General features: G+C 37.8%; 1 protein-coding gene across 8 annotated transcripts in view; it reads right to left on the reverse strand.

Moving 5' to 3' along the window:
- The window catches only part of NPAS3 (neuronal PAS domain protein 3), a 617,231-nt gene that overhangs the window by 423,991 nt on the left and 168,038 nt on the right, over positions 1 to 25,202 (reverse strand). For all 8 annotated transcript variants that reach the window (XM_065686336.1, XM_065686335.1, XM_065686334.1 and 5 more), the window contains one exon: positions 76 to 320. In XM_065686336.1, coding sequence (XP_065542408.1) covers positions 76 to 320 — 245 coding nt within the window. The remainder of the gene's footprint in view (positions 1 to 75; positions 321 to 25,202) is intronic.

The raw sequence follows: 25,202 nt of genomic DNA on the forward strand, positions 1-25,202 counted from the left end.
TGATGGTAAAAATTTCAATTTAGAGGTTACTAAAGGCTGCCATATTCAATACTATACAACATATTTACTCCATACCTTTTACTGATGTATTAGGTGGAGGTCCTTCCATTCTCAAGTTCCATGGAGGATCACCTTGATTAGCAAAGTCCCGCATCTTCAGATAGCTAATAGTAAGTCGGATGATGGATGCCTTGTCAAGCTGGCTGGTAATGGCTGCAGGCAGTGGCAACAACTTTGCCAACTCATAGAATTCAAAATTCTCTTTTCCCCGGCGAGAGCGAGCAGCATCTCTGGACTTTTCCTTCCTCAGAGCTTGTAAACTGAAAGAAAATAAAAACAGCAGGACATTCATCAATATCAGCATTCACATTTAACCTATTTGCTTTTTCACTGATGGTCTTCTATGCAAATTAGCACATTTTCAAAATGTTGTTGTGTATGGATGCGCAGACTTCAGGATCTATTTAATGGTACTCCAGTCTTTGAATGATTAAAACTGATGATAATATTTGAGCTTCAGTGCTAGCCAACATTATAACTCATTTCAGCCCACTTTCTGCTTAGCCTGCCCTTCCTTTTTCTGCTGCAATTTGAAAGAAAAGATTCCCAAGAACGCTGTATACATGTGGGGTTTATCTGCATAAATGCCATCACTTTTCCTAACCCACTTTTGTCTGAATTTGTGCCAAATTATGACTCTTAGGAAAAGGAAGTTAGAAGCAGATCACTGAAGTGTGTGCCACCTCTGACAGAGGCTGCAGTGCAGCCAAGCTGACCAAACAGGTCTGAGCCACAAAAGTTTAAGTCTGGCATAATAACTTCTTGGGTTTCATGAAGGTGGTCTCTATGAGTTGTTCAGCTGTCCTTGCTGTGGGAACAGCAAGCTTTGTCAGAGGAGTGAGCAAGCAGGTAATACTGTTATATGCTTCATATTTCTGACTGTAAGTCACTAATAGATTCATGTCAGACTGACAACTTTTTGGTCAGAAAGGATCTTCCGCTTTACACTGAGAGGTGGAAATGCAAAGACGTTTGTTTAGTCCTGTTGCATCACTGTATCACTTGCTGCAACCCATAAGGAACACCTAAAGGTAACTGATTTTACTCCTGGGCTATTTGTTCACTTGGTGTAAAACTGCTGAATGCCACTGGGGACTTCTCCTGGACTTTCTCTAAAATTCAAAGGAAACTCAAATTTCAGTTGGTTTCAATATATAATAGTACAGCTTTGCAAGGGAAAAGGGATTTTTTTTTTTTGCATGGTTTTGGGAAGAAATGTACAGTACACTTCCCAAAAGATTAGGAGTTAATGTGTAGATAATACCAAGCACAGATATCACTTCTTTGTTTTAATGAGAGATTTAAACATTTTTTAATATATATATATTTTTTTATTTTTTTAATCAAGTTAGAGCAGAGTGTTCACCTCAGGATACGATAAGCTTGCCCATACCTCTGCCTTGGTACATAGAGGTTGGTGATGATGCTAGGGTTGGTGTCTGCCAACCACTGTGTAAGGTGAGTAGAAGCTGTTCTCGTCCCTCACGAAAACTCTTATCTTTCCTTTGCTTTGTTTATTTATTTATTTAATGAATCTACAACCACAATTCCATTAACTACTAACTGGCTTAAAATAGAGCTAAAATTCAAACAGTGTATAATGGAACAGCAAATACTTCTCTCAAGCTTCTACAGCTCTTCCTGAAACCCTGCATTTTATCAGCAAAATAATCATAATGGCCAGATCTACAAAAACTCTCTGGCATATGAAATAGATCACTAGCATTTAGTCACACAAATATAGTACCATGACTCTGAGATTCCTATATACGTATCTTTCTAATTTGGAAATAATATAAAGGTTTCCTTATTTTAGTATTCTCAACCGCCTGCATTTTCATGGCTATCTCTGCCATCTCAGACTTGACAGAGCAAATCAGCTGGGCTCTTAAAACGCAAATAAAATCCCTCCATCACACTTCCCTGAGAATGCTTAGCAAATTATATTCCCTACATAATTCCACAATAATAGAAATTATATTTAAAAAAGCCTGGCTAAGAAATAGGGATGGTGAGATAAAGATACTGAAGGAAACAGCATGCCCTTATCCACAGGGTATAGCATCCTATTGAATCCCACTTTGAAGTACATACTCGTCTTTAGGAACTCTATATAGACCACTAGCAGCTTGATTTGTAAGTCATACTTTAGGAGAAAAGTACCTGGAAAATAAGATTCCACAATGCTTGTTGCAGATGCATCTCTGTCCAATTTCGAATTTAAAATATCTACAATCATAGATGTGTAAAATCCCTCAAAAGGTCCGTTAGGCAATAGAAGTATTTTATGCACATACAGACACCTGAAAGCTAAACTTCTGTGAGATGTGAACTATCAGATTAATTTCAGTGCAGTAAGATACCCTAAATAATTTAAACTCCCACGACAGTAACATAAGGGAAAGACAGGCAAGTGTCTCTGCCCAATTGCTCAAAGTAAAAGCTCATTTTTATGGCATAGGGAATGGCCTTTACTACTTGTCACCACACTTTTTTTCTCCAGAAGCCAAGCCTGAGGACCTCATGTCCCTGAATCAAGTTTCAGGAATCCATAAGAGCTGAGATTCTAGATCTAATCTGAAAGTCTGCACCGAGAGGTTTACACCTTCTTTCCAATGCACCTAACTATACCCCTATGCAAGAAAAAAAAAAGGTAAGAAATTGAATGATCATAGACTATTCCTTAGCAACACAAAAGACTGAATCGGCATTTTATGAAGTCGTGTGTAGGGTTCAGGAGATTGCCAAAACTGTGTAATATACTGCAATGTACACTTCCATGATGCATTAATGGATCACTAAAAGTGTGCAATGGAAATCAGTTAAGCTGAAAAGTGAGTCTACCTCTGTCAGTAAACAGAATCCTTTGAAAGCCAAATACATATATTGAAAAAAACAAACAAACAAAAAAAAAAACCCAAATTACAAGGGTTGGGGATCTGATATAACAGATGTAAAAAAAGAAAACTCTGAGAAACAGAATTATCAACAACATGTTTTTTTCTCCCAGCCATTTGGTATATTGTCATTTGTGGGAGCTTCACTGTGCGACTCGAGTCAAGGATTTTGTAACTTGTAGCACTCTTCTCTTGACATCACTATATTAAGCTAAATTTAGGAACAGTGTCTGACAAAATGTGCACGGAAGTCCTAATTTCTATTCTACATTAATTCCACTAAGGAAATACACTTGTAGTGTCGGACACTGCTGTTATGCTGATACAATGCATCCTTAATTTGGGAGCAGTGATTTCCTCAGCAGGATGCAGGAATTCATTAGATATGACCTAAACATCACTGTTAATACTCTCTGGCACCTGTGATTCTGATAGGCAACATCAGCTTCATCATCAAATGCTCTTAACAAAGCAAAGTGATGGCACTGATAACCCCAAGAGGATGCTAGCAAAGAGGGCTGTGAAGCTAACAACAGAACACAACAGACATAGGAGCAAAACACATCTTGGGTCTTGTCAGATAGCTTTTGGATTAGAGGTGGTTCTTGGTCACACAAATGAATTTGCTAGAGTATCAAGTTGTAAAAACCTAGGCATACCCACAGGCTCTCCTACTAATGAGAAAAATACAACTGTGGGAAACTACACCCATCTTTATTAAATGAATTTCAAAAACATTCAGAAAGCACCATGACAGCAAGCATTGCACATTTAAGAGCTCTTACATGATAGAGAAGGTTCCCCAGCAGACACGCAAATCTACATATGCTATCCACTCTGCCAACAAGAAAGCAACAGTGGGAAATATACCCAAAGGCATATGGCTCCCTCTTTGCCTTCGGTGGAGAAGCTCAGATATTTGGATCAACGCACATCACAGTATGATATCAAAGGATGATGTCATCATACAATGGTGAAACTTCATGCATTCCCTTAAGAACATATTTCTCAAACAGTTTCCATATACATAGTTCACTAAGAACTAAGAGGTTCCCAGCTGCTAGCTTCTTATAATTCTGAGATGCAGAGCCATATAAACCAGATATTTAACGGCTAGAAAGCTAATGCTATTTTAGCTAGTATGTTTGTAAATTATGTATTATTTTTCCTTTTAGGGCCTTTTACAGATAAAAGGGTACAATAAATACTATCATATAATTTTTAAATGATGTGCACAACATTTCTGAAGTAGATTTTCTATAGAAGACACAGCAGATGCAGAAGACATGATAATATGGTGTTGCATAAAAGTTTTACTGGTACTCATAACTCACTTGTGATTTCATTGTGGTCATTCCAAACTTAACCTGCTTCATATTTTATGTCACAATATTTTAGTTATTTTACATTCACAAGCATATATATGTATCCATATCTGTGTGCACACCCAGAACCTCCACATGTCTGACAGATAATCATCTGTCACTTTAAAGATGGGACAATCACAGTTCCTAAGTTTTGCAGCATACCATGGCAATCAAACGTGTTACAGCAGATCAACAGATGTGTTGACTTACATTAGCAAGGATTTTTTAGCGTTATCAATACCTCACTTCCATGTCTTCAGTTTGGGTGGTAAAAATCAGTAAAATAATTAAACTCCAAGAGTTTGCATTTTGAATTAAAACAGGTGAACAGTTGTGGTTACAAATAAATATTTCTGTCTGCAACTTAAAAATATAGCTTGGAAGCAGATATATTGCAGGCTTATCCACTTCTAGAAAGGCAGCTCACATTGCATTTCACCTACACTGTTCCCTTAAACCTAATGCAGGCAAGACCCCCCAGGTCAGGCTTCTCAGAGTTGTCAGTCTCCTCATGCTCAGCCTCACAGACCAGAATCAGTGAGGTTTCATAGTACCCTCATTGTACTTTTTATAAACACAGATTGGATTGAGGGAAATGGCCATAAAACACGGTCTGAGGAACAGACAGGCTGCTGAGCTCCAGATATAATGGCACCAGCCAAAGGATAGCTTGTCTGCAATGTGCTTTCATACCTTTTACTCATTCTCATTAACTACAAGCAGAGAAGTATGGCAAACTCACACAGGATGCACAGTATTTTTGATAATTCTATTGAAATTCCCCCTGATTTCAGGAGCAACTTTGTAAGTGCAACAGTATACCAGAACAGAGCACTTTTTCTTGTAATACTAAACAGCTTTGTAGTTGTCAATTTAGCTGTTATCGACCACTAGCAAATTTCTTAAGCCTCTAAGAACAATACAGATTAGTAGCAGCAAAACCAGATACAGTACAAAAATAACACTCAACAGTATTTAATAATGTTTATAACAAGCTTTGCAGAGAATGAAACAATATGCATGTGTGTGTATTTTTATATTAGTCTGGTCTTTTAAATTCAAGGATCAAAAGGTCCACTATTATAAACATTACCTAACTCTCCAAAGCCCATAGTCACAGATGTTATATCCATTGCACAAAAAAGAAATCAGATATATGGAAAAGATGTGCAATGTTAGAGCACACAACAAATACGTTTCAAAAAAATGGACTGGAGCTAAGTGATCCAATCCCATCAATCCCCTGAAAGATACTTACAATTACTTATGGCCTTGCCTTCCATGTACACTCTTTTCCAATATATATAGAAGAATGCTTACTTGGAACTGAGTTTAGCTGTAGTATTATGTAAGGAAATAAATTTATGTTGCTCCTGAGTCCACAGGTATGAATTTGTGCAATTTTACGAGATACACTAGAAAGATCCTCGTATCTTGTTCTTACCTTATGTTAATATGACATGGCGTTGTCATACTTTGGATATTTTTATATTTAGATCAACTTTAGAGCACTTCCCCCTTTTTAATAATCTACTTACCTAATTTCTCTACTTCTATCAATGCAATGTAGTGGATGAGTATGACAATTTAACTAATGTTTATACATCCTGATGTATTACAGGAATCATCTATTACCTATTCCCTCACTTGGCCACATGCTTGGGGGGCTTCAAGCTGACCAGTACAAACAACATGGGCAGCTAAACCCATTTATAACGATGGATACATAGAAAAGCTCGCTCAATGCCTGGGCAGTTCATTAAGGTAATGTCCAAATAGACCTATAGGTGGCCACCCATAGGCCTTGTTCTGGACTATAAAAATCTGGTTTAATTTCACCGATCTCATTGGAAAATTATACTTAATTAGAAGTTCAGGGAATGGAATAGCATGAATATTGAAATGACCCAATTATTTTGAATATTTTTTATTTTGCTTTTATGTTACTCTTCTTGTGCTTTAGGTTTTTTTGGTTAATAGCGACATCTCAAGACTAGTTCTCAATCAGAGTGGATATTCATCTGCATGGCATTGCACATTTTCACACTAAAAAAAAGATTTAGATTGAGGAAAAGATGGAAAGATGGAGGAAGTAAAGCAGAGTAACCTGCACTACATACTTGCACATACTGCAGTGTCGTGGTTTAAACCGATCCACACAGCTCGTCCACTCACACCCCACCCCACCCCCCCCCGACCCTCCCCACTCCCAGAGGGATGGGGAGGAGAATCAACAGAATATAACTCCCACGGGTTGAGATAAGAACAGCCCAGTAACTAAGGTATAACACAAATCACTACTGCTACCACCAATGACAATATTGATAAGAGAAAATAACAAGAGAATACGATACCACTGCTGAATGAGTTCGACCCCCCCGAAGAGAGACCGTGCCCTTCTGGGTAACTCCCAGTTACCTCCCTGGGCATGACGTGCTGTGGTATGGAATACCTCTTTGGCTAGCTTGGGTCAGGTGTCCTGTCTCTGCTTCCTCCTGGCCTCCCCTTGTCCCCAGCAGAGCATGAGACTCACAAAGTCCTTGGCCAGAATAAACATTACTTAACAACAATTAAAACCAATCGGTGTTATCAGCTCTCTGCCCAGACTGGAAGTCAAAACACAGAGCTTGCACCAGTTACTAAGAAGGAGCAAAACGGCTCCTGGTAAACCCAGGATATGCAGTTTAAAAGTCCAGTCTAGCAAGTCAAGCATCACCACGGGTGATGATATTGGCGAGGTCTAAAGCCTTCTATTGTCAAGGTTTCTTGGTACCATTCTGTTTTTCTAAATGTTATGCTAGGGAACTCACAAATATGCATTAAACAGGATATTTTTTCAGCAGATAAAAGTACAAAAGAATTAAGAGAGAGTGCTAACATTCCTGTACACGTGAATTAAAAGAAGAAAAATATCCTAACTTCCTAAGACTAAGTCAAGTAGTTCTGCAAAATTGACACTGAAAGAATGTTAATATATTTACCTTTAATTTGCTATCTTTGGGGATTTTTTTCTTTTGAGACAACTTTTTGACTTGATGTTTTCTCTTTTTTTTTTTTACTGTTGTATTCATAGACTTCCTTTTCACAGAGATTATTTCTGAACTGAAAGTACAAGAACTTCAAGACTAATAACAAATAGTTATACAAGAGAAGAGTACTTTTGTGAGGGTAAAACCTCAAAAAAAAGAGTTACGGGGGAGAATCAAAAACCACAATAAATTCTACCTTCTTCTTTCTTTTTTAAGTACATCTTAGAAGTGAGATGGCAGATTTTTATGGATTTATTCTACTTGTTTGCTTAGGAGATCCGAACATTGCTCAGTCTCACTATTTATCAATTAATCTAGCATGCAGCCTCAAAGGAAAAAGGTCGACCTGTATTAAAAATTCATCCATCAAAAATTCATCAAAGACTTCAGCATTTTAACCCGTGAACCTTTGAACACCTGCATACTTGTCAGATCTGTAGTCATAGTTAACTGGAATCTATAGTTACCACAGTATCTATACTTTCTCTGACACGAGCTGCATGAAGAGACTTTCAGGTTAAAGTGCAGGACATAACCTAGCGAGCCTACTGCTTCCTCAAACTGTTCTTTTCATCAGACCAGGCATATCTGACATCTAAGTTCAAAGTCTGTCAAATCAGACCCCTTCAATGAGCAAACACTTTTCAGCGGCATTCATTTTTGCCACACAAATATCACTGTTCTCATGGGGCAAAAGTTTGCCAAAAGTATAAATGAAACCATTATCTAAAATTATCATCACTAAGACAGTCCTCAAAATGAAGCCATTCAATGCTGTCCAAGAAAAAAGCAATGTTTTTGGAAGAATTTCTTTAATATGTGAAGAAAGCTTTATAGTATATGCTGGAAGTTAAAGCTGGAACCTTCAAGTTCAAGGTAAAAACTCTGCTGCTTAACTAATGCACTGCTCATAGCTGTCATCATTAATTTATGTTAGCCTCTGTAAACATCAAGAGTATAATAGGCCAATTTCACAACTAAATATAGATGCACATTTTGCCCTTATATAAATGGCAGATTGCTGCTGTAGATCATCACTGCAGCGACACGTCAGTAAAGATGCACTGTTTGATGGTCTGATGCTCACACAATATATAAAACCAGTTGTAATGGTTGTTTGGAAGCAAAGTGTAACATAGCAGCAAAATTTCATTTGTTCCACAAACTCAGGATATATTAAGCTTGGCTGACAAAGACTGTTTGATGTGCTAAATCAGTCTGACCTTCATTTTTGCTTTATATTTCTCATTTAACACATGAAATGACCATTATTTTTTCACTATATAGGAAAATATCACAGAACTAGTTCTATTAAAAAGCTTCTTTCCCATGTAGATATCAAAAATACATTTTCTCAAATGTGCTTTAACAATTATTGTAAAAATAATGTGAAACTTATGAAAAAAATACCTATATCAACACAAGCTTTTTATTATATCAGTGAGACTTGAGGTTGTTTTCTAGTTGTTGTTTGACAGGTTTCTTGTATTTTCATTATGTAAACGGTTTGTGTATGCTTAAACTAATCATTAAATTGAATGTTTTATCGCCAATAAGCACCTTTGTTGCAACATTCAAATAACAGGATTTACTTCCAAAGTGAGTGATTAAAACATAATAATAGGAACTTGGCAGGTTTTTAAGGATTACAAACTCACCATGCTACACAGTCTTTTAAAAACTAATGTACACTTCGACTTAGCAACAATTAAGTGAGCTCTGATACACAAGTTCAAACCCAAACTCTACAAACAGAACACTAGTGTTCTGATCTCTTTTTCTTCCTGTGTTGAACTAAGCAATTGCCAGCCTCATGATAATAGAGAAACTGCAGTTTTATCAAGTAATTTTGCAGCACGCGAAAAACCAGCACTTTACCTTGGAGCAACTTGTACGTTTCACACCTTAAATTTCTATTTACCAAATCAGCTAATCACTTCACAATTGAACTTCTCAGAACAAAAAATTATCAATTAAAGTGGTTGAAACTCCTGCAAATTATCATTTAGGAATGAAGTAATTGCTTTCATCAGGGCAGAAAAGCCCGCCAGAACAGAAATGTCACTTCAGATTAGTGTTCTCACTCCTGAAGCTATGGATGACACAGCTGATATAAGACTAAATGCCAAGACCAATCAATTGCTTTTGTGGCTCTGTTCTGAGCTGCTGTAAAAGGGGCCATTTTCTAGGATCTACTCTTCATTATAGTAAATGCTATCTCCTTGGTAACATAATTCCATTTCTCATAAATTCCGTCTGAGAGCATTGTCCTAACAATGGATGTTGGTGGAAAAGAATGCTGTTGGTTTAATGCAAAGAAATTAAGTGTGAACGGCTGTCAAAGTACTATAGTTTGCTTGTTCTTAAACATAAATTGAAGCCTTTACATTAAAAACAGAATACTTTGATGGATATGAATGTTCTGAACAAGTAGAATATATTGCATTTGGAAGTGGTGTTGTCTTGATTGAGAGTTTAGACTCTTTTTTTTTTTTTGTATACCTGTGTTCTATCTATAGTGGGCACACTCATCCCTAGCAGAGATTTGTCAGTTTAAGAGAGAATAGATAAACACTCCACTTATTTCACAGCAGTGCAGTTAGGAAATGTGAAACTGTGGAAGAAAACATGGTCTCATTATCATATGACATGCTATTTGTTAGCAGACTCATCTGTGTATAAAAGCCTTCTTTGAACTGAGCCCTTACTGGAAATATCTGTATTTCAATTTGTATTGTTCAGCTTCCTAAAATACTAAGAATCTGAGTTATCGTCTCCAATTAAAAGGATATCTGAGAAGCTAATTTGGTGGAACAGCAGCAATTTCCTGCACTGCTCTCCTCATGACTGAAGTTTAGAAACAAATTCAAGATTACAGATTTCCATTCAAAACAGGATGAAAAGTATTCCTCCCTCAATAAGCATAAGCAATTCCAATTAACAACAACAAGAGTTATGTGACAGGAGAATATATTACTGAATATGTACAGTAGTAATTTATTCAGCATTAAGATGAAAAGTGCAATTTTGCTGTAGTATTTCTATGGGTAACCAAACAAACAGCACAGGTACGCTGTTGCTAGCTTGTGACTATAGCTCTAAATGTTGGCAATCTCAAAAACATGAAAACCAGCACCCATTATGTGATGTGGGGAAAACAAGAGGACAAGAGAGATGTAATGTCACTGCCTATCGCATCTACCTGCTTGAAGTAAACATAGTACTTTAAATTTCAAAGCCGATAGCTTCAGTCCAGGTTCTCCAAATATGCCATCTCATATACCATATTAAATACGGTATATAGCACATTGCAGTTTGAATGCAAGCTTTACACTTTGGGCTAAGTAGCAGTTACTACATAAATAAATCACTCTGAAATGAATAAACAGAATCCAAATTTCTGATTTTTGTGAGTGTTGTACTTACGAAGGAACACTTCAGATTAGGGGTTTTTGATCTGGTTCTGAATCAATATTTTAAAGAGTGAGTAAACAGCTGTCATTTTCCTCACCTATGTCAGAGCTATTGCAGACATTTTGCTGGAACATTTCTATCAGCTATGGGCTTTATTTCCCACAACATTTCTGGCATAAACAGTTACACAGTTAAAAAAAAAAACAACAAACCAAAAAAGGTATTTTTTTTTTAAAGCTGTGTCTGCACAAGCTAGTTTATCTATACCATGAAGTTTACTACTGTCAAAAGACCTAAGAGCACAATGTTGTATTCAGACATCCCATGTTTGCTCTTTAGAGATGACCTAAATAGGGATTTTGTTAGAGTTGGCTGTGCTTTTTATAACTACCCACTCCAATTTAGTTCCCAGAGCCAGGAAAAAAAGGCAAGAATTCCAACCTTTCTCCTTCACTGCTGCCACATAAATAATCTCTTGGTGGTATGTTCTCAATTACTATAATACCAAGACCCATTCTGAAGAAAATAACGTGCTTTATCTCCCTACCTACTCTGACAATTATCATCCTCATCATCTCCTAATTCTCTCCATCCCATCTAAATGTTATACCTACAATGATGGATCTATGCTGAACATACACAAGTTGTAGTTTCAAGCCCTACCAATGGGAGCATTTACAAGACCTTTTGTAGAGAAGCATTAAAGGAATACAGGATATACTGGCACTGCAATCCAAAGGAACTACTGCAGTTTACAGAGACATGACTGAGCTGTCTTAAAGCTGACAACACTGTAACTTCAACAGGACAGAAAATGAGCTTCATGACCAATGTCAGTCCTAAGCTCTGCATTTTTTTTTTTTTGCTGCCTGTGATAAAACCTGTGCTGATAGAGGTCATTCTGTCATTGATACTCAAGCTACCTTGTTTAAAACATACATCTAGCACATCTTAAAAAAAAAAAAAAAAAAAAAAAAAGCAACAACAAAGCAAGCAAAAACCGGTGCAGGTTGTTGTGCATTGACACCATGCAGGTGGTGCTGTCGATAAGTCTGCTGAAGGCTCAAAACCAAGCAGCGCATGCAAAACTTCTCTTTTGCCATTTTAGGAAGACGCTGCTGCCTGTGCAAGTCTCTAGAAGCTTACTGATAGATTTATGGAAGTTCATTTCTCCAGAAGCACAAGCTCCACTCTCCAAGGTCCAGCACTAGCTGTTGAACTACTGCCTCAGTAGCGTATGAAAGAGCTGCAAAGCCTTTCACTTTTAGCCTCCTGGCTTGAACCCTGAGCAGAGTAGCATAAACTAATTTCAGCAGAGCACAAGACAGCCAGGTTTTCACAGGCAGGTGTCTCATTCACTGTACCACCAGGGAAATAACTTTTATTACTGCTTGCATATTCCAGGACAGGCTACAATCACCACTGACTTCCTTTGCAAAGGGACTATACTAACTTTCTACTTAATCCTTTTGCACAAGTGGCAACTCTGCAACTGTCATGCAAACACTGGCAAAGAGCAGAAAAAAGCTGGGAAAAAAAAGAAGTCTAGCCAGAAAACAGTAACACATCAAACAGAATAAAATGTGCAATTTTTAGGCCACCTGGTTTTTTGGAGGAATTAGGACACACTTACATGTCTTTACTTCCTAAGGAACATAACAGACTTGTCAAATACTGCAAAATCTTATCATTAGTTTAGCAAGAGGGATCCCTTCCCCAGACTTTAAGCGGAATGGCAAGGCAACGCTATGTATGGGTTTCTACTGGCACACAACTAGCATTATAGTTTACAAGCTAGTAAAAACAGCCTCACAAAGCAAAATATTACCATGCACAGTGTTCTGAAGGCTCTCCTCAACTCTAATTACAAACTTTCAGGTTTTACTTACGTTAAAAAGATAACTTATAACAACGGGCATCTTGCAGATTGAAAACAGATAATTTATGATCTTAAAATACCTTCTTCAGATGTTATAAAATACATTAACAAGCCCCAGAAACCTAAGAAACCCACAAAAAATCCATACTGTCCCCTTTCTCCCATTCCACCTTTCCTTCCACTTATAATAAATGAGTAAAGAAAACCTACATAACAAAACAATCAGTTATACTTTACATTTTATTAAAAAAATAATAAAATCACACTTACTGCATCATCCTGTTTCAGAGCACTACAGCAGTAAGTGTAACAGGTTGATAATTCATTCTACTTTCAGTCTGTTATAACCTTAAGAAATAACCTTTCATGCTGGTTTTCAGCTGATCCCCAAAATGAAATTTTATGTGCACATAGATAAAAATTCATGGAACAATTTTTTAGTTATGTTTATGACTGTGTGGATTTTAGGTGCTTAACACAAAGACTTACAGGTCATATGAAAAAGACATGATACTGTCAGCAGTTTTGACACAGTGGGATAAAAATGAAACCCACATTGATTGCAGAAAGAAGAGCTTCCTCCTTGTTCCGTTTATAGATATCAGTACTGGCCACATACATTATCAGGCTCATTGTTTCCTGAAATGCCAAGAGTCGTCTACTGTCAGAGGTTATGCACTCAACCCAGACCATTAAATGCCTCACACAGTGGTGATAATTGCTGTACTAGAGGTATGAGCCTACATATTTCAGTTTTCAGGCACTTGTAGAGACCCAAGATCTAATTTCTAAATAAGGTTTTCAGATTTGGTATGGCCAAAACCAGTTCTCCTCAGACACCAGTTTTATTGTCAGAGAAGACCTGATACTAAAAGCATTTTTTGTCTAGAGTAGTGACATGGCTAAAACCTTTCCTTAAACCACATGCATAATCAATTACAATCCTAAAACTGTAAAAAAAAACCAACCAAACACTTAAACGAAGTTTTAACAGTTGAAACATAAATCTTATGTCCTAAGCAATACTTACCTTCCTCAGTAATATTCAACTGCAAGCAAGAGTAGCAATATTCTACATCCATCAAACTGCATATATTGAAGACATTAAAATTATCAGCGCTCTGAAATACTGCTCAGCTGCCGCTCAGGATACACCTCCACCAAGTAGTAAAAGTTCCTTGGAAAAACACTTCCTCAGAAAGGGGCAACCAGTCACAGAGCTCAAGAAATTCGAGTGACAGCAAATAACAAGAAAAAGCAAAATCCATAATTAAAATCCCCTTCTGAAAAGCTCCTTGCCTCTAGTAGCCTCTTAATAACTCAGCAGGCAAAGCACCTTCCTGCAAAGTCTTACAGGTCTGGACTGAGACAAGGGGGACACAAAATCACAAAATGGAATATATAAACCTTTAGAATCAGTTTTAAGTAATGTTAAGTTTGATGGCTTTGTAACAGTAACAATGGAAAATTACTAAAGTGCATCATACATAGAAAAAAAATAGAGTGCAGCTAGAGAACACACAGAATTCTTGTACAAGATAAATCGTTATAGTTGACACAGTTTTAAGAAAAACAGTCTAGAAGAACAGGACACAGGGATAAGGAGCACCTGGGAACAGCAGGTGTCAAGGATGGGCTACAGTTAAACTAACTGATAAGTAGGAGGACAGAAGGATTATTATGTCTCTGGAGCTAACGAACGAATTAAACTGGTATGAGCATCTACTGCGCGTGCTTCAAAGGCTTCCAGAGGTGAAGAAGATTGTTGGAAGAAGTAAACGACCCTCAGAGACCACCACCACAATTCTGTAAGCATGTGAATAACTTTCTGGAAAATGATGTAATGTATGTATGCTCAGGGACTATATAAGGACAGCTTGTGTAGCAACAGAGAGACACACGTTAGGAGGAGCTATCCCCCGTGTCTCCCGGCGCCGCAGTAAAGAATACCTGCTTGTCAGCTTGAAAATTTTGTTGGCAAGTTTGTTCCTGGAGTTTTCTCTGAATCAGGATCAGAAAGGAACATTATTATTATCTAGCAACTATCTTCATCATGAGGTAGGCCACATATAATATTACCCAGTAATTACGGTTTCTTTCACAAAAGTATCAATCCTAATCTGGAAATTCCAAGAAGTAAAGAATTTCTACTGCTAAACAGCTGCAAAGTTTAAATTAGCCTCACCATTAACATTTTGTGTTTTATTTCCAGTTTCAACTTTGCTGAATTCAGCTTTCAGTCACTGAATCTTGCAATTCCTTTGTCCACTAAACAAAAGAGTCTCCAAATATCTGCTATCTTCTTCCTGTCTATGTAATTACAAGCCATGATCAAGCCACCCTTTTAACCTTCCTGTTGACAAGACATTTGATTGACTAAAGAAACTCCGTCATTGTATGTTTTCCAGTCTTCATTTTCGCAGTCTTCTTCTTCTGACAAAAACCAAAAAAAAAAAAATAAATCAACACTGATCCTAATAGCAGTCTTCAGCAGGTAACAATTCTCCATGTTTAATATTCCAATTGATATATTTAAAGATTATTTTAGTCCATACCTGAAATAGCATTATATTGGGCTACAGTGCTCTGCTACTCATAAGAAAACTTAAGTCTTTCAATTTGGAGTTCACATGACAAAGAGGCAATAGGATATAACTATGAACTACAACATCAGTTCTGTTTCTTCCTGTGTGCTATTCCTGGCTAGTGGCGATATTTATGTTTCAGAAATGGAAACAGATCTGATAAGTTCCATAGGTTACAGAACATGTAAAATGAGAAAAAAAAACCACATTAATTCATTAATGCCAGAAGCAAACATATATTCTCAGATATAATCTCTGTAAAATTATCTCAATCTAATCTGGACAGATTCTCTGTAATAATTTCTTCATTTTCTCTCTGAAGCATGAAGTAATGACTTGCTCTGGAGGCAGCCAGGCAAGAGTTTCTTTTACACCATCTCAGAATTTTTGGTGTAAAATAGCAAAACTCAGAAACAAGCAGAAAGGTCCTTGTTTCTCAGCACAACACACGCATTTCATATTTTTCTGTTTTCCTAACAAACTGAAATTCCTCAGAAAGACTCCCATGTTTCCCCACATGGGACAATCGGATTGACCGTACTGTCACCTGTTCAGAACAGTTCCATGAATAATAACAACAGCAAATGAAAGAAAGACAGAGATAGACTGAGAGACAAAAAGCAAGAAAGAACAAATGAACAGAAGGAAAAGAAAGAAAAATTAAGACAACTTTATTCCCTCCCTATTCAGCCTCAGTATGATGCTTTAAAATTATTCCATTTTTAAAATCATCTGATTTTGACCAGCATTTCTTCTTCTAACGTTTTGGCCATCTAGTCCTCTGACCACTACAGCATCGTGAGGCTGACCTGTGAAATTGAAGAGTTATAGAGACTATTTAAGAGCACCAGTGTGAATCGCTGAGAGCAAACAACAGATTTGTCATAGATGAGCTGATGGCAGAATATTATTACTCCTAAAAGTCTGCTGAAACCTTTCACATTGCTATTAGTGGTCAAACCATCACTGTTGCTCAACATGGACAGTACGCCCAGGCCTCAAAACCCACCAGTAATGGTGTCATTCATGTTCTCCATTTCAAGTCATTTCCCAAGTACAGGATTTTTTGTATACCCAGATACATACACTAAGTGATCTGATCCTCTGTCATAAAATGTTTCTGTGACCATGGTTTTCATAATAAATTCTTGAGAAAATCCTCAAAAGCTATTATTCACATGGATGTTCAAAACACACAGAACAATTAAGGTGGGATTTTCAAAATAACACAGTGCTGACATAATCCTGCTCCTAGTGAAAAGATGCCCTGGAAGCTGCGTCTGAAAATACCACCTTACTCTATGTAAAACCTGTCATAACAGAGATAACCTTAGACAGGTAAACCAAAAAAACTTTGATGTCAACAGGAAATAAAACCAATACAAACCCATAAATACCACGTTAGTCTTGAATTTATCTGCTGATAGATCCACAAGCTCATCAGAAGGGGAAAGAGGTGCAATGACTGCTAGACTGCTAGTAATAGATCCTGAGTGATGCTTAAAACTAGCAATTGTATTAGGTCTGTGGGTGGGGGGCTAGCAACAGAAAAGAAAGAAGAAAGAACCATCACAAAGAGCTATTATACCTGACGGGCTCTACACAAGACAGATGAAATGTGAGCTTCAGTATTCAAAATAGAAAGGATACAATCATATGTCTGGTTAACTTACAGGAAATAGTTCCAGAGACAATTTTATACTAACTACAGTGATTTGAGCAATTTTTAAAAATAATACCAGCCAATTTCTCTCCATTATACTCTGCTGGCAGAAAATAAAACATTTTTCTTTTAAATGATTGCCTCTGGTTTTGTTAAATCATGCAGCCTGTCAACATGTGGTCACCAGTTTTACATGATCTTTATGCCTCTCTGGAAAAAAAATGAATTTTCAGCCTGATCCGTGATATAAATACATAATCGGGAACCAGTTAAACTTGTTGCTATTACTGCAAAATAAGTAAACAACCATAATGTTGTAATATGAAAAAACTTCTAAGTCAAAGTGATACATTTTGAATTAAGAAATGACAAGGTATTCACTTTTCTTAAATGCTGGTCATGGCAACTCCTGCGACTGAAGAATTAAGGGCAGGAAAAAAAATAAATAAAACAATAAGTCTAATTCTGTCACCAGATGTGCCTGCCCAACACCACTGATTTCAATGGACGACACAGACCCTTAGTGTTAAGTGATTTCATAAGAGTAAATATTTGAAAAACAAAATGAGAAAAACTGGTGGAATCCTCCTTTTGGTACACAGTTGTTTCAGCAAGCTCACAGCAGCTGAACAAATTAAAGCGCCAACCTTTTACTGTCAAGTGGGAATCATGTACTAATAATCCTATAACTGTTTGATTGGAATATGTGCTCATATCAACAATGTGACTGAATGTCTGAAAAAAGTGAATGGAGAACAAAAGCCCAGAAAGATAAAACACGTTAAATTTTACTTGAATAAACTTATGTTGAATTAACCTTTATGAGACACTTTGCTTTTACTCAGAGAATTTGCCTATTTAGTACTCTTTTTAGACCAGAGTTTTCAGGTTTTCTGTCTTTTTCTAAACTCTTTTGTAGACTGGATATAACATATCTCACATATCTTTTCATCTCTACTTAGGGATGAAGAGATACACAGAGTCAATCTTTATAATTAAATCATGACTTTGGCAACAGCAGTTGTTGTAATTTCAGCTTATACAGCTATTATTTGTATTCTTAGGAATAACTACTTCAAAAACACACGATGGTAAAAATCATGCTCTTAAGAGCAAGGGAGAAAAAGCAGCTGAAGCGTTCTCATAATGCAGGAGACATGTATCTTTATGATGCTTAATGCCTTGCAGGCACTTGAGGACTTCACTGAGCAACAGGGTTTACTACACCTTTAATAAGGTGCAAATGCCAATTCCCAAACTGCTAGCCCACTGAAAGATACTAGTGACATGACAAAACAGGATCTTGACTATTGTGGTCATACAATGTGTGGCAGGGTCTACTGAAGATTCACCCACGTGTACCCATCCTCCAGTTTGTGACTCTCTCCCACGGAGAAATGACAGGAGTGTCACAATTGCCTCCAGCATCCCTGAAAAGTGAAAGCAACAAAGAGCCCAAAGCTGGTGCTAGAATTCTGGCCAAGCACAAGAAACCTTTCCTACTGTGTAGTTTTTAACTGAAATGCCAAAACCACTAAACAGCTTTAGAGTCTTTTATTAAAAGCATAAAAGAAGGTAATAGTCTGACACTTAAAAAGAATAAACATTAGGAAGAGATTTAGACTGTAAAAAGTAGTGTCTCTGTGACAGTAACAACAAGAAGTTAAATCATGGTAGAAGTTTCATTTTCAGGTTATTTCAAGATTTGTTTAGTCCTACAGCCTTCAAAAACTAAGAATTCGTGTGCTTATTTTAAAAGTCTTATTTAAAATATTTTACGAGTTCAGTTTACATTAAAATCTCAAATAAAATAGCATGGATGCTTTGTGTGGCCATCTGCTACTCTCATCAAGTGTCTGTAGTGACGAAAATGAGGATTCTAGTAGTTTTACTGTGGAGATAATTGAAGCCTTTCTAAGAATAATTTCTATTCAGTTCTTTAGAGCCAAATTTTGCCCTTGGATCTGCACTTTATCTTGTAATATTGGAACGTGGTTCTTGTTTGAGCAGTTAATATCAGCCTCTGAGTATAAAACATGAGTTACTAACGTCCTTTCATCCTTTTGCAAAGATGATACAATCGGTATTACATATTTTGGCAGATGCTTTTGGGGCATGCTGAGCGTGCTTATATATTTAAATTATACAAATAATGGCAACATCAGAGGCTGACTGTAGGTGATCCGAGTTTCTAATTTCAGCCCTACCACTAATTTCCAATATAATCAAGAGCACAACACTAACTCGACCCACAGACACACAGTATTAGCCTGCTAGAAAAACTGTTCTGAGGTTTAGCTTATGTAATACAGTTTCAAATCCCCACAGATCCCAAACTTACAAAGTGTATTCATAAAAGTTATCCATTAATTTCAATGAGATTATAGAGGGATCTCTTGAATAAATCATAATTTACGATTTTGTCCCATGCATGCAAGTCCAGCCTGTGGGTTAGGTGACACCTCTCTGGTGTACCTAAACTGCAGTCCTGAGAACTTATCGATAAAGATGTTGAACAGAAGATGTAATCCCTGCACCACATACTTCTAAAACCTAAGTACTTGAATCAGCCTCATTGCTATGGGATGCTGCCTCCCACTGCTTTTACTGCAGCTGCTGAAGCAATGCTTATATGAGCTGGGAATGTTCCAAAAAGCTGCTTTCCTTTCTTCGCCATGAGTGCTTATCAGCTTTCTGACTGGCCCTGTATCACAGCACATCATACCATATCATGACACAGAAAACAGTTGCCATTCAGCTTGTCTCTCAGTAAGTCTGAAGAAAGCTGAGAAAGCTGAGGTGACCTGGTCTTAAGGAACATTTCCTCAAGGATGTTCTCCTTCCCCCAACATAGATAAAATAGCCAGAAAAAAACAACCAACCAACCAAAAAACAAGGGGGAGAGGGGGTGGGGGGAAAGGGATAGATGGGCTAGTGGGAAGAAAATAAATATGAGAAAAGAAAGTGCATTGAGCTTCTCTGTTGGAGACTGAAAGACAAATGTGGGGTTAGCCCTGGTACCCACACATCACCATAAGCCCACTGGAAATTGCTGGTGTGCAGTGAGCTCCCAATCAGACTCAGACTCCAGGACGCACACATACATTAGGAACGAGGTGTGGAAGTATATTAGCTATACCTGTATTTAGTTAGTGAATTCTCCATACAACACTCAGAGGGAGGTGTGGGTGGTATAGATATAACATTTTTTTCCCTTTCCCCAAAAAGAACAAAAGCAAATAGAACCGTGTAAAGCAAACAGAACAGATGTAGAAATCCGTTTCAAAACACAGACTGCATCCCCTTGACTTCTCTGAAATATGTTTAGCCCTTCACTTGAAACAGCTGGACACCAGTGAATGTAGACATCATTTCATATATACTACTGAAAATGTTGTATTTGGGAGCTGTGTACAGGAATAAATAACAAGATCCTAGCCACACAAACACATTAAAACGGCATAGACTAACATTACAGCTGGAAAAAAAAAAAATCACTTTCCTCTCAACACTAGTACTGTATTCCCACCCTGCACCATCACCTGCCTTGGGAATAAGTAAGGTTAAAATTACAAAGTGGTTTTTACTGGGTTAGTTTACAGGTTCTTTAATCCAGTTTACCACATGGATACATAAATGCCCATATAAGCAGGGTGGCACAGAATGAGTGAGAATGCATCTCTAAGCACTAGCACTTAGCATATTCATGAAGAAAAGGCGACGATAGGAGCAAGACTACATACTCAGCTGAAGCTGTCGGAACAATAAGGGTTGCCAGAATGAAACTGCCCACTTGGAATCTGGCCAAAATTACCATTCCTTTAGAAATGCTTACTTAGAAGTATGAGAAGTGCTAAACACTAATAAACGCAGCCAGTCAATATCTTAAATTCTCCCTCGGCTTCATCAGTAACCTAAGGCCATGTTGGGGCAGTGGTTCATTTTTGACTTCGTGGAACTCAACCATATACCAAAACCACAGACACAAAAGAAAATAGATTTCAATATAATTGACAGCATATGTTTCTATATCTCTATTCAGTAGCTGATAGAAATAAATAATACACAGTATGCCAGTGATAACCACGGCAAATACAACGTCAGCCAACTTCCTGAATTGCATTCTAATGGGATCTTAGAACAGATCTATGCCAGGTTCCTCAGGGCCTTCATTCATTTGATTCCTTTCTCTTCATAATGGTTTGTAACAAAACCAGCAAAGCTCACTTATTAATTACTTCTGCTTCCCAGGTTCAGAAATGGTTTGTTGTTCTGAAAGCTTTTCTCATACCATGACAGTCTAACTTTTCTCACTTGAATCCTTTGCTTTGCTTTCTTAAAATATGCAGCAAAGTCTTTGAATTAAACTGAGTTTTGACTAATGTCAAATCCTGGTTAAAACCAGCTAGATGCTACCTTAAATAACATTTTCATGAGGCTGTACAGGTGTGCAGCCAACTGGGATCTGCCTAGTCTTATGAACTGTTTACATATCCTTAAGCCATCAGAGGTCCTGATAGTAAAGTCAACTTTTTATCACACTTCTTGACTCTATGACATCCTAGGAGAACTGTGGAGCCTTAAATTAGTAAAAGAGTTATTTTAATCTATGCGTTCAAGTATATTTTTCATTTTGTGATAGAATATAATCAGGTTCATTTTAATGTTTTAATGTAATATTTTACAGTCAATGCTATTTAAGTATTTTATAACAGGAGGTCTAGCTATGATCTTTTATACCCCTTCACAATTTTCTAACTCCACTAACTTAAAAAATGCCATTCTTGATTGTAATACTTATTAGACTCCCTCTCTATGCAATTTAAATACAACTTAACAACAATGAGGAAAGCTCAACCTCAACTCCTCTGTGCAGAGCTTGTCCCACCATAGGAGGTGAGCACAGCATGTTCTGCTCTAGCTCATACCAGATGACTATAGCCATTAGATGCCAAAACCCCAGGTGGAGATTGTCACCACATCTGGTTCCCCGCAATACTCAATTTCTTCTAAATGTGCACACCTTTGCATGAAACATGTCCAGAAATACACACAATTTTTTTTTCCTGAAAGCAAAGAACTCCACAATCAAGAATATTTCAAAAGCTTAATTTGCAAGAAAATACAGAAATGAAAGTCCTAAATATATTGACTGTTTCGGACCATTTTGCCCTTTCTACTCAACCATTTACTGAAATCAGAAATTCTCTTTTCCCGTCTCAAATTACATTTGACTAAAAGCACCAGAGAACAACATCAGCCTCATCAGATCTTTTATTCTTTTTTTTTTTTTTTTTTGGGGGGGTTGTTGTTGCTTGTTGTTTTGGTTTGGTTTTGGAGGGGGGGGATATTGGAGGGTTAAGGGTTGTGTCTTTTGGTGACAAACTATAGAAAAGTTATTATTTTTGTTACCCCACCCTAGATACTGAAGGTGCGATCAGAAAAAGCCACAACTCTTGGGACTGCTGCTTTAAAGAAAGGTGCAATTCACATGTATTACTTGGCTCCCTAACTACATACATAGAACTCTTCCCTCTCTCAGAGTTACATATCAGGCTGTGGTCAAGCACCTCTTCTATATGTTTAGCAGCCCTCACACATAATAGAAGAACCCCTTTCCACGGATCACCAAGTACTCCAACCCTCAGGAGACACAAGTTCACTCAGCAGACAAGCAATACTCTTCACTATCCTCTTTTTGGTGCCTTTTACTCCCTTTCCCTCAAAACAAATGCATTCTGTGCAAGATGTATTCCTCATTACAAATGTTCATTGTCAGGGTAGCTGGCTGAGGTCAGAATGCTTTTCCAAGAGCACTGGATAATTCTCTTGGCCAATTTCAGCTCCCTGGAATAGATCCCATCCTCTTCATTTACTTTCCCCTGTCAGTGATCTCTGCTGTGACCTGCAGTCTTCAGGCTGGGTGTGGAGGTGCACTGCTCCCAGAGATACTGCTTTCAAAGACAGCATCTAGATTTTTGTAGAGTGCTCCACACGCTTGATCATACACAGAGATGTGGCTCTGCTTCCCCCGTTTTGTGTTCCTATAAAGCTAGTTACACACATTTGGGCATTTTTGCAGATATGCCCTGCTTTCCTGCTCTCAAATTCCCACCTGGGCTTTGGATAATGAGGGGGGCATATCTGGCCTTTTGGCTCTAAGATCTGCACACAGGGTAAAGGGAGAGCAATCTCATGGGAAGGGATTGACTATCTTTGGCAGCAAATGGTGAAGATTAAGGTCAGTTGGGAGGGGAGGTAAACTGGGAGATTTCAGAAAAGATGTACTTCTCTCTATCATCAAGAGCATCCCCCATGTCTCCCCCTTTTGCCCTCCCCACCTTTGCTCCATTTGATTGCTGCCCAGTTTGAGCACCCTGCCGTGCTCCAGCCCTCCATGCTCAGGAGCCACAGGAGGAAATCTCAGAGGTAACAGGGAAAAAAGAGGACAATGGAAGCAAGTCAGCTGAGAGCTTATAGTATGGACCACAGGACAAAGCAACATGGGTGATGTCATAGTAGGCATCTGCTGCAGACCACCTGATCAAGAAAAGGAAGTAGGAGGAAGCTTCACAATTGCAGCCCCTGTATTTATCAATAAAGCTATGGAGTAAATCCTTCCCAAAGCCACTTCAAAGCACATGAAAGACTACAGGTGACTAGGAACAGGAAGGACGGCTTAAAGGCAAGTAATGCCTGACCAATTTAACTGCCTTTGTGAGATGAGATGCTTAAAGGGAGGTCAGTGATATTGCGTACCTTTACTTTACAAGTATTTTCAACATAGTTTCCCAACAGGTCCTAGCCGAACTGGTGAGATACAGACTGGTTAAGTGCACAATACAGTGGGTGGGAGACTATCCGAACCAACAGGCCCAATAAGCTATGGTCAGTGGTACAAAGTCCAGCTGGCAACTAATTTACTACTGGTGTCCTTTCAGAGATGAATACAGGAGCAAATACCAATAAATGTGGTTTTTTTAATGACCTGGATGGTAGCATGAAGTGCATCCTCAGGAAGTTCCCAAACAACACCAAACTGGGGGAGCACCAACAGAGATTTCCCCCATGCCCTTCCCTCCCTCCTATACGTTTCACAGGTGAATTGAGTCCCACAGTTCTGAGACACTGAACTGACCTTTGCAGCTGGGCTGCTGCATAATCAGACAAACGCTTTTGCTTCTTTATTGCTATCCAGGGGGATGGACTAGATGATCTTTGAAGGTCCCTTCCAAACCAAATCATTCTGTGATCCCACAGAGACACAAAATTTAACCATAGCTCTCTATAATTTGTTTCTCAGCTAGAGAACAGTAGCACTCATAGCAGACAGCCCTTGGCAGAGTAAGGGAGAGTCATGAGAATCACAGAGCCTTTGGAAGCAGTAGCAAATTGGAACAGGGATGTATTTCTGGCTTTTTGTTCTAAGTCCATAGTGAAGGAAGAGAGGAAAACCTCATGACTCCGTTTAGATTAATCCTTCTCACCTCCTAACCCTGGATTAGGGGGATACCATTACTAGCACTTGAAATTAAGAAGAGATAAGGCAACAGATAACATATGTCAGAATATGCCACTGTCACAGAAAGTGAATACAGTAACCATAAAATCAAGCAATAGTGATTCTGTGAATAGTATATTTTCCATTCTTTCACAATATGTGATTAGTAGTGATAATTTCAGAGCTCCAATTCGCCACTAATTCAAAAAGCTACATTTTACAACAGTAAAAAGCAGAGGCCACATGAGTAAGCTTTGCAGATGGTCCAAAAAAAGTTATTTAATTCTTCATCAGCTAGTAATAAACAGCTGCATTCTTGTGTCTTTTCTGCTTTTGTTTTATGTATCACAATGTATAAGCTTATTTCTTGAAAAACTGAGAATGTACAGAATATTCAAAATACATTGTACTGAAAATGTTACTTAGAGATAATACAAAATGGTAAAAAACGACTTACAAAACATGTGAAAGACTAGAGACTGTAAGACAAAAATTGAAAGAATCTGCAGTCTTTTTTAAAGCTCAATTTCTCATTACTTGAATGAAAAAATAAGAATAGGCTTAAAAGAAAAGAGAAAGAATGTTTCCATATTCAGTTCAACCTGAATTCTACCATGGCTCCCAGATCACATTTTATGTATGTTCTTCAAATTATTTTATAGACATTCCCAAATCAGCGCTTCACGAAAAACCCACATCAAGCCCTCCCACCCCCAAAACACTAATATGTGAACTTAGATGTCGATATGCTTTAACAATTAGAATAGTCACATCATTAGATCTTTACGAGGGTCCTCTTTTCCCCCT

This window comes from Lathamus discolor, chromosome 6 (genome assembly GCF_037157495.1).
Source record: "Lathamus discolor isolate bLatDis1 chromosome 6, bLatDis1.hap1, whole genome shotgun sequence".
In the NCBI taxonomy this organism is placed as follows: domain Eukaryota; kingdom Metazoa; phylum Chordata; class Aves; order Psittaciformes; family Psittacidae; genus Lathamus; species Lathamus discolor.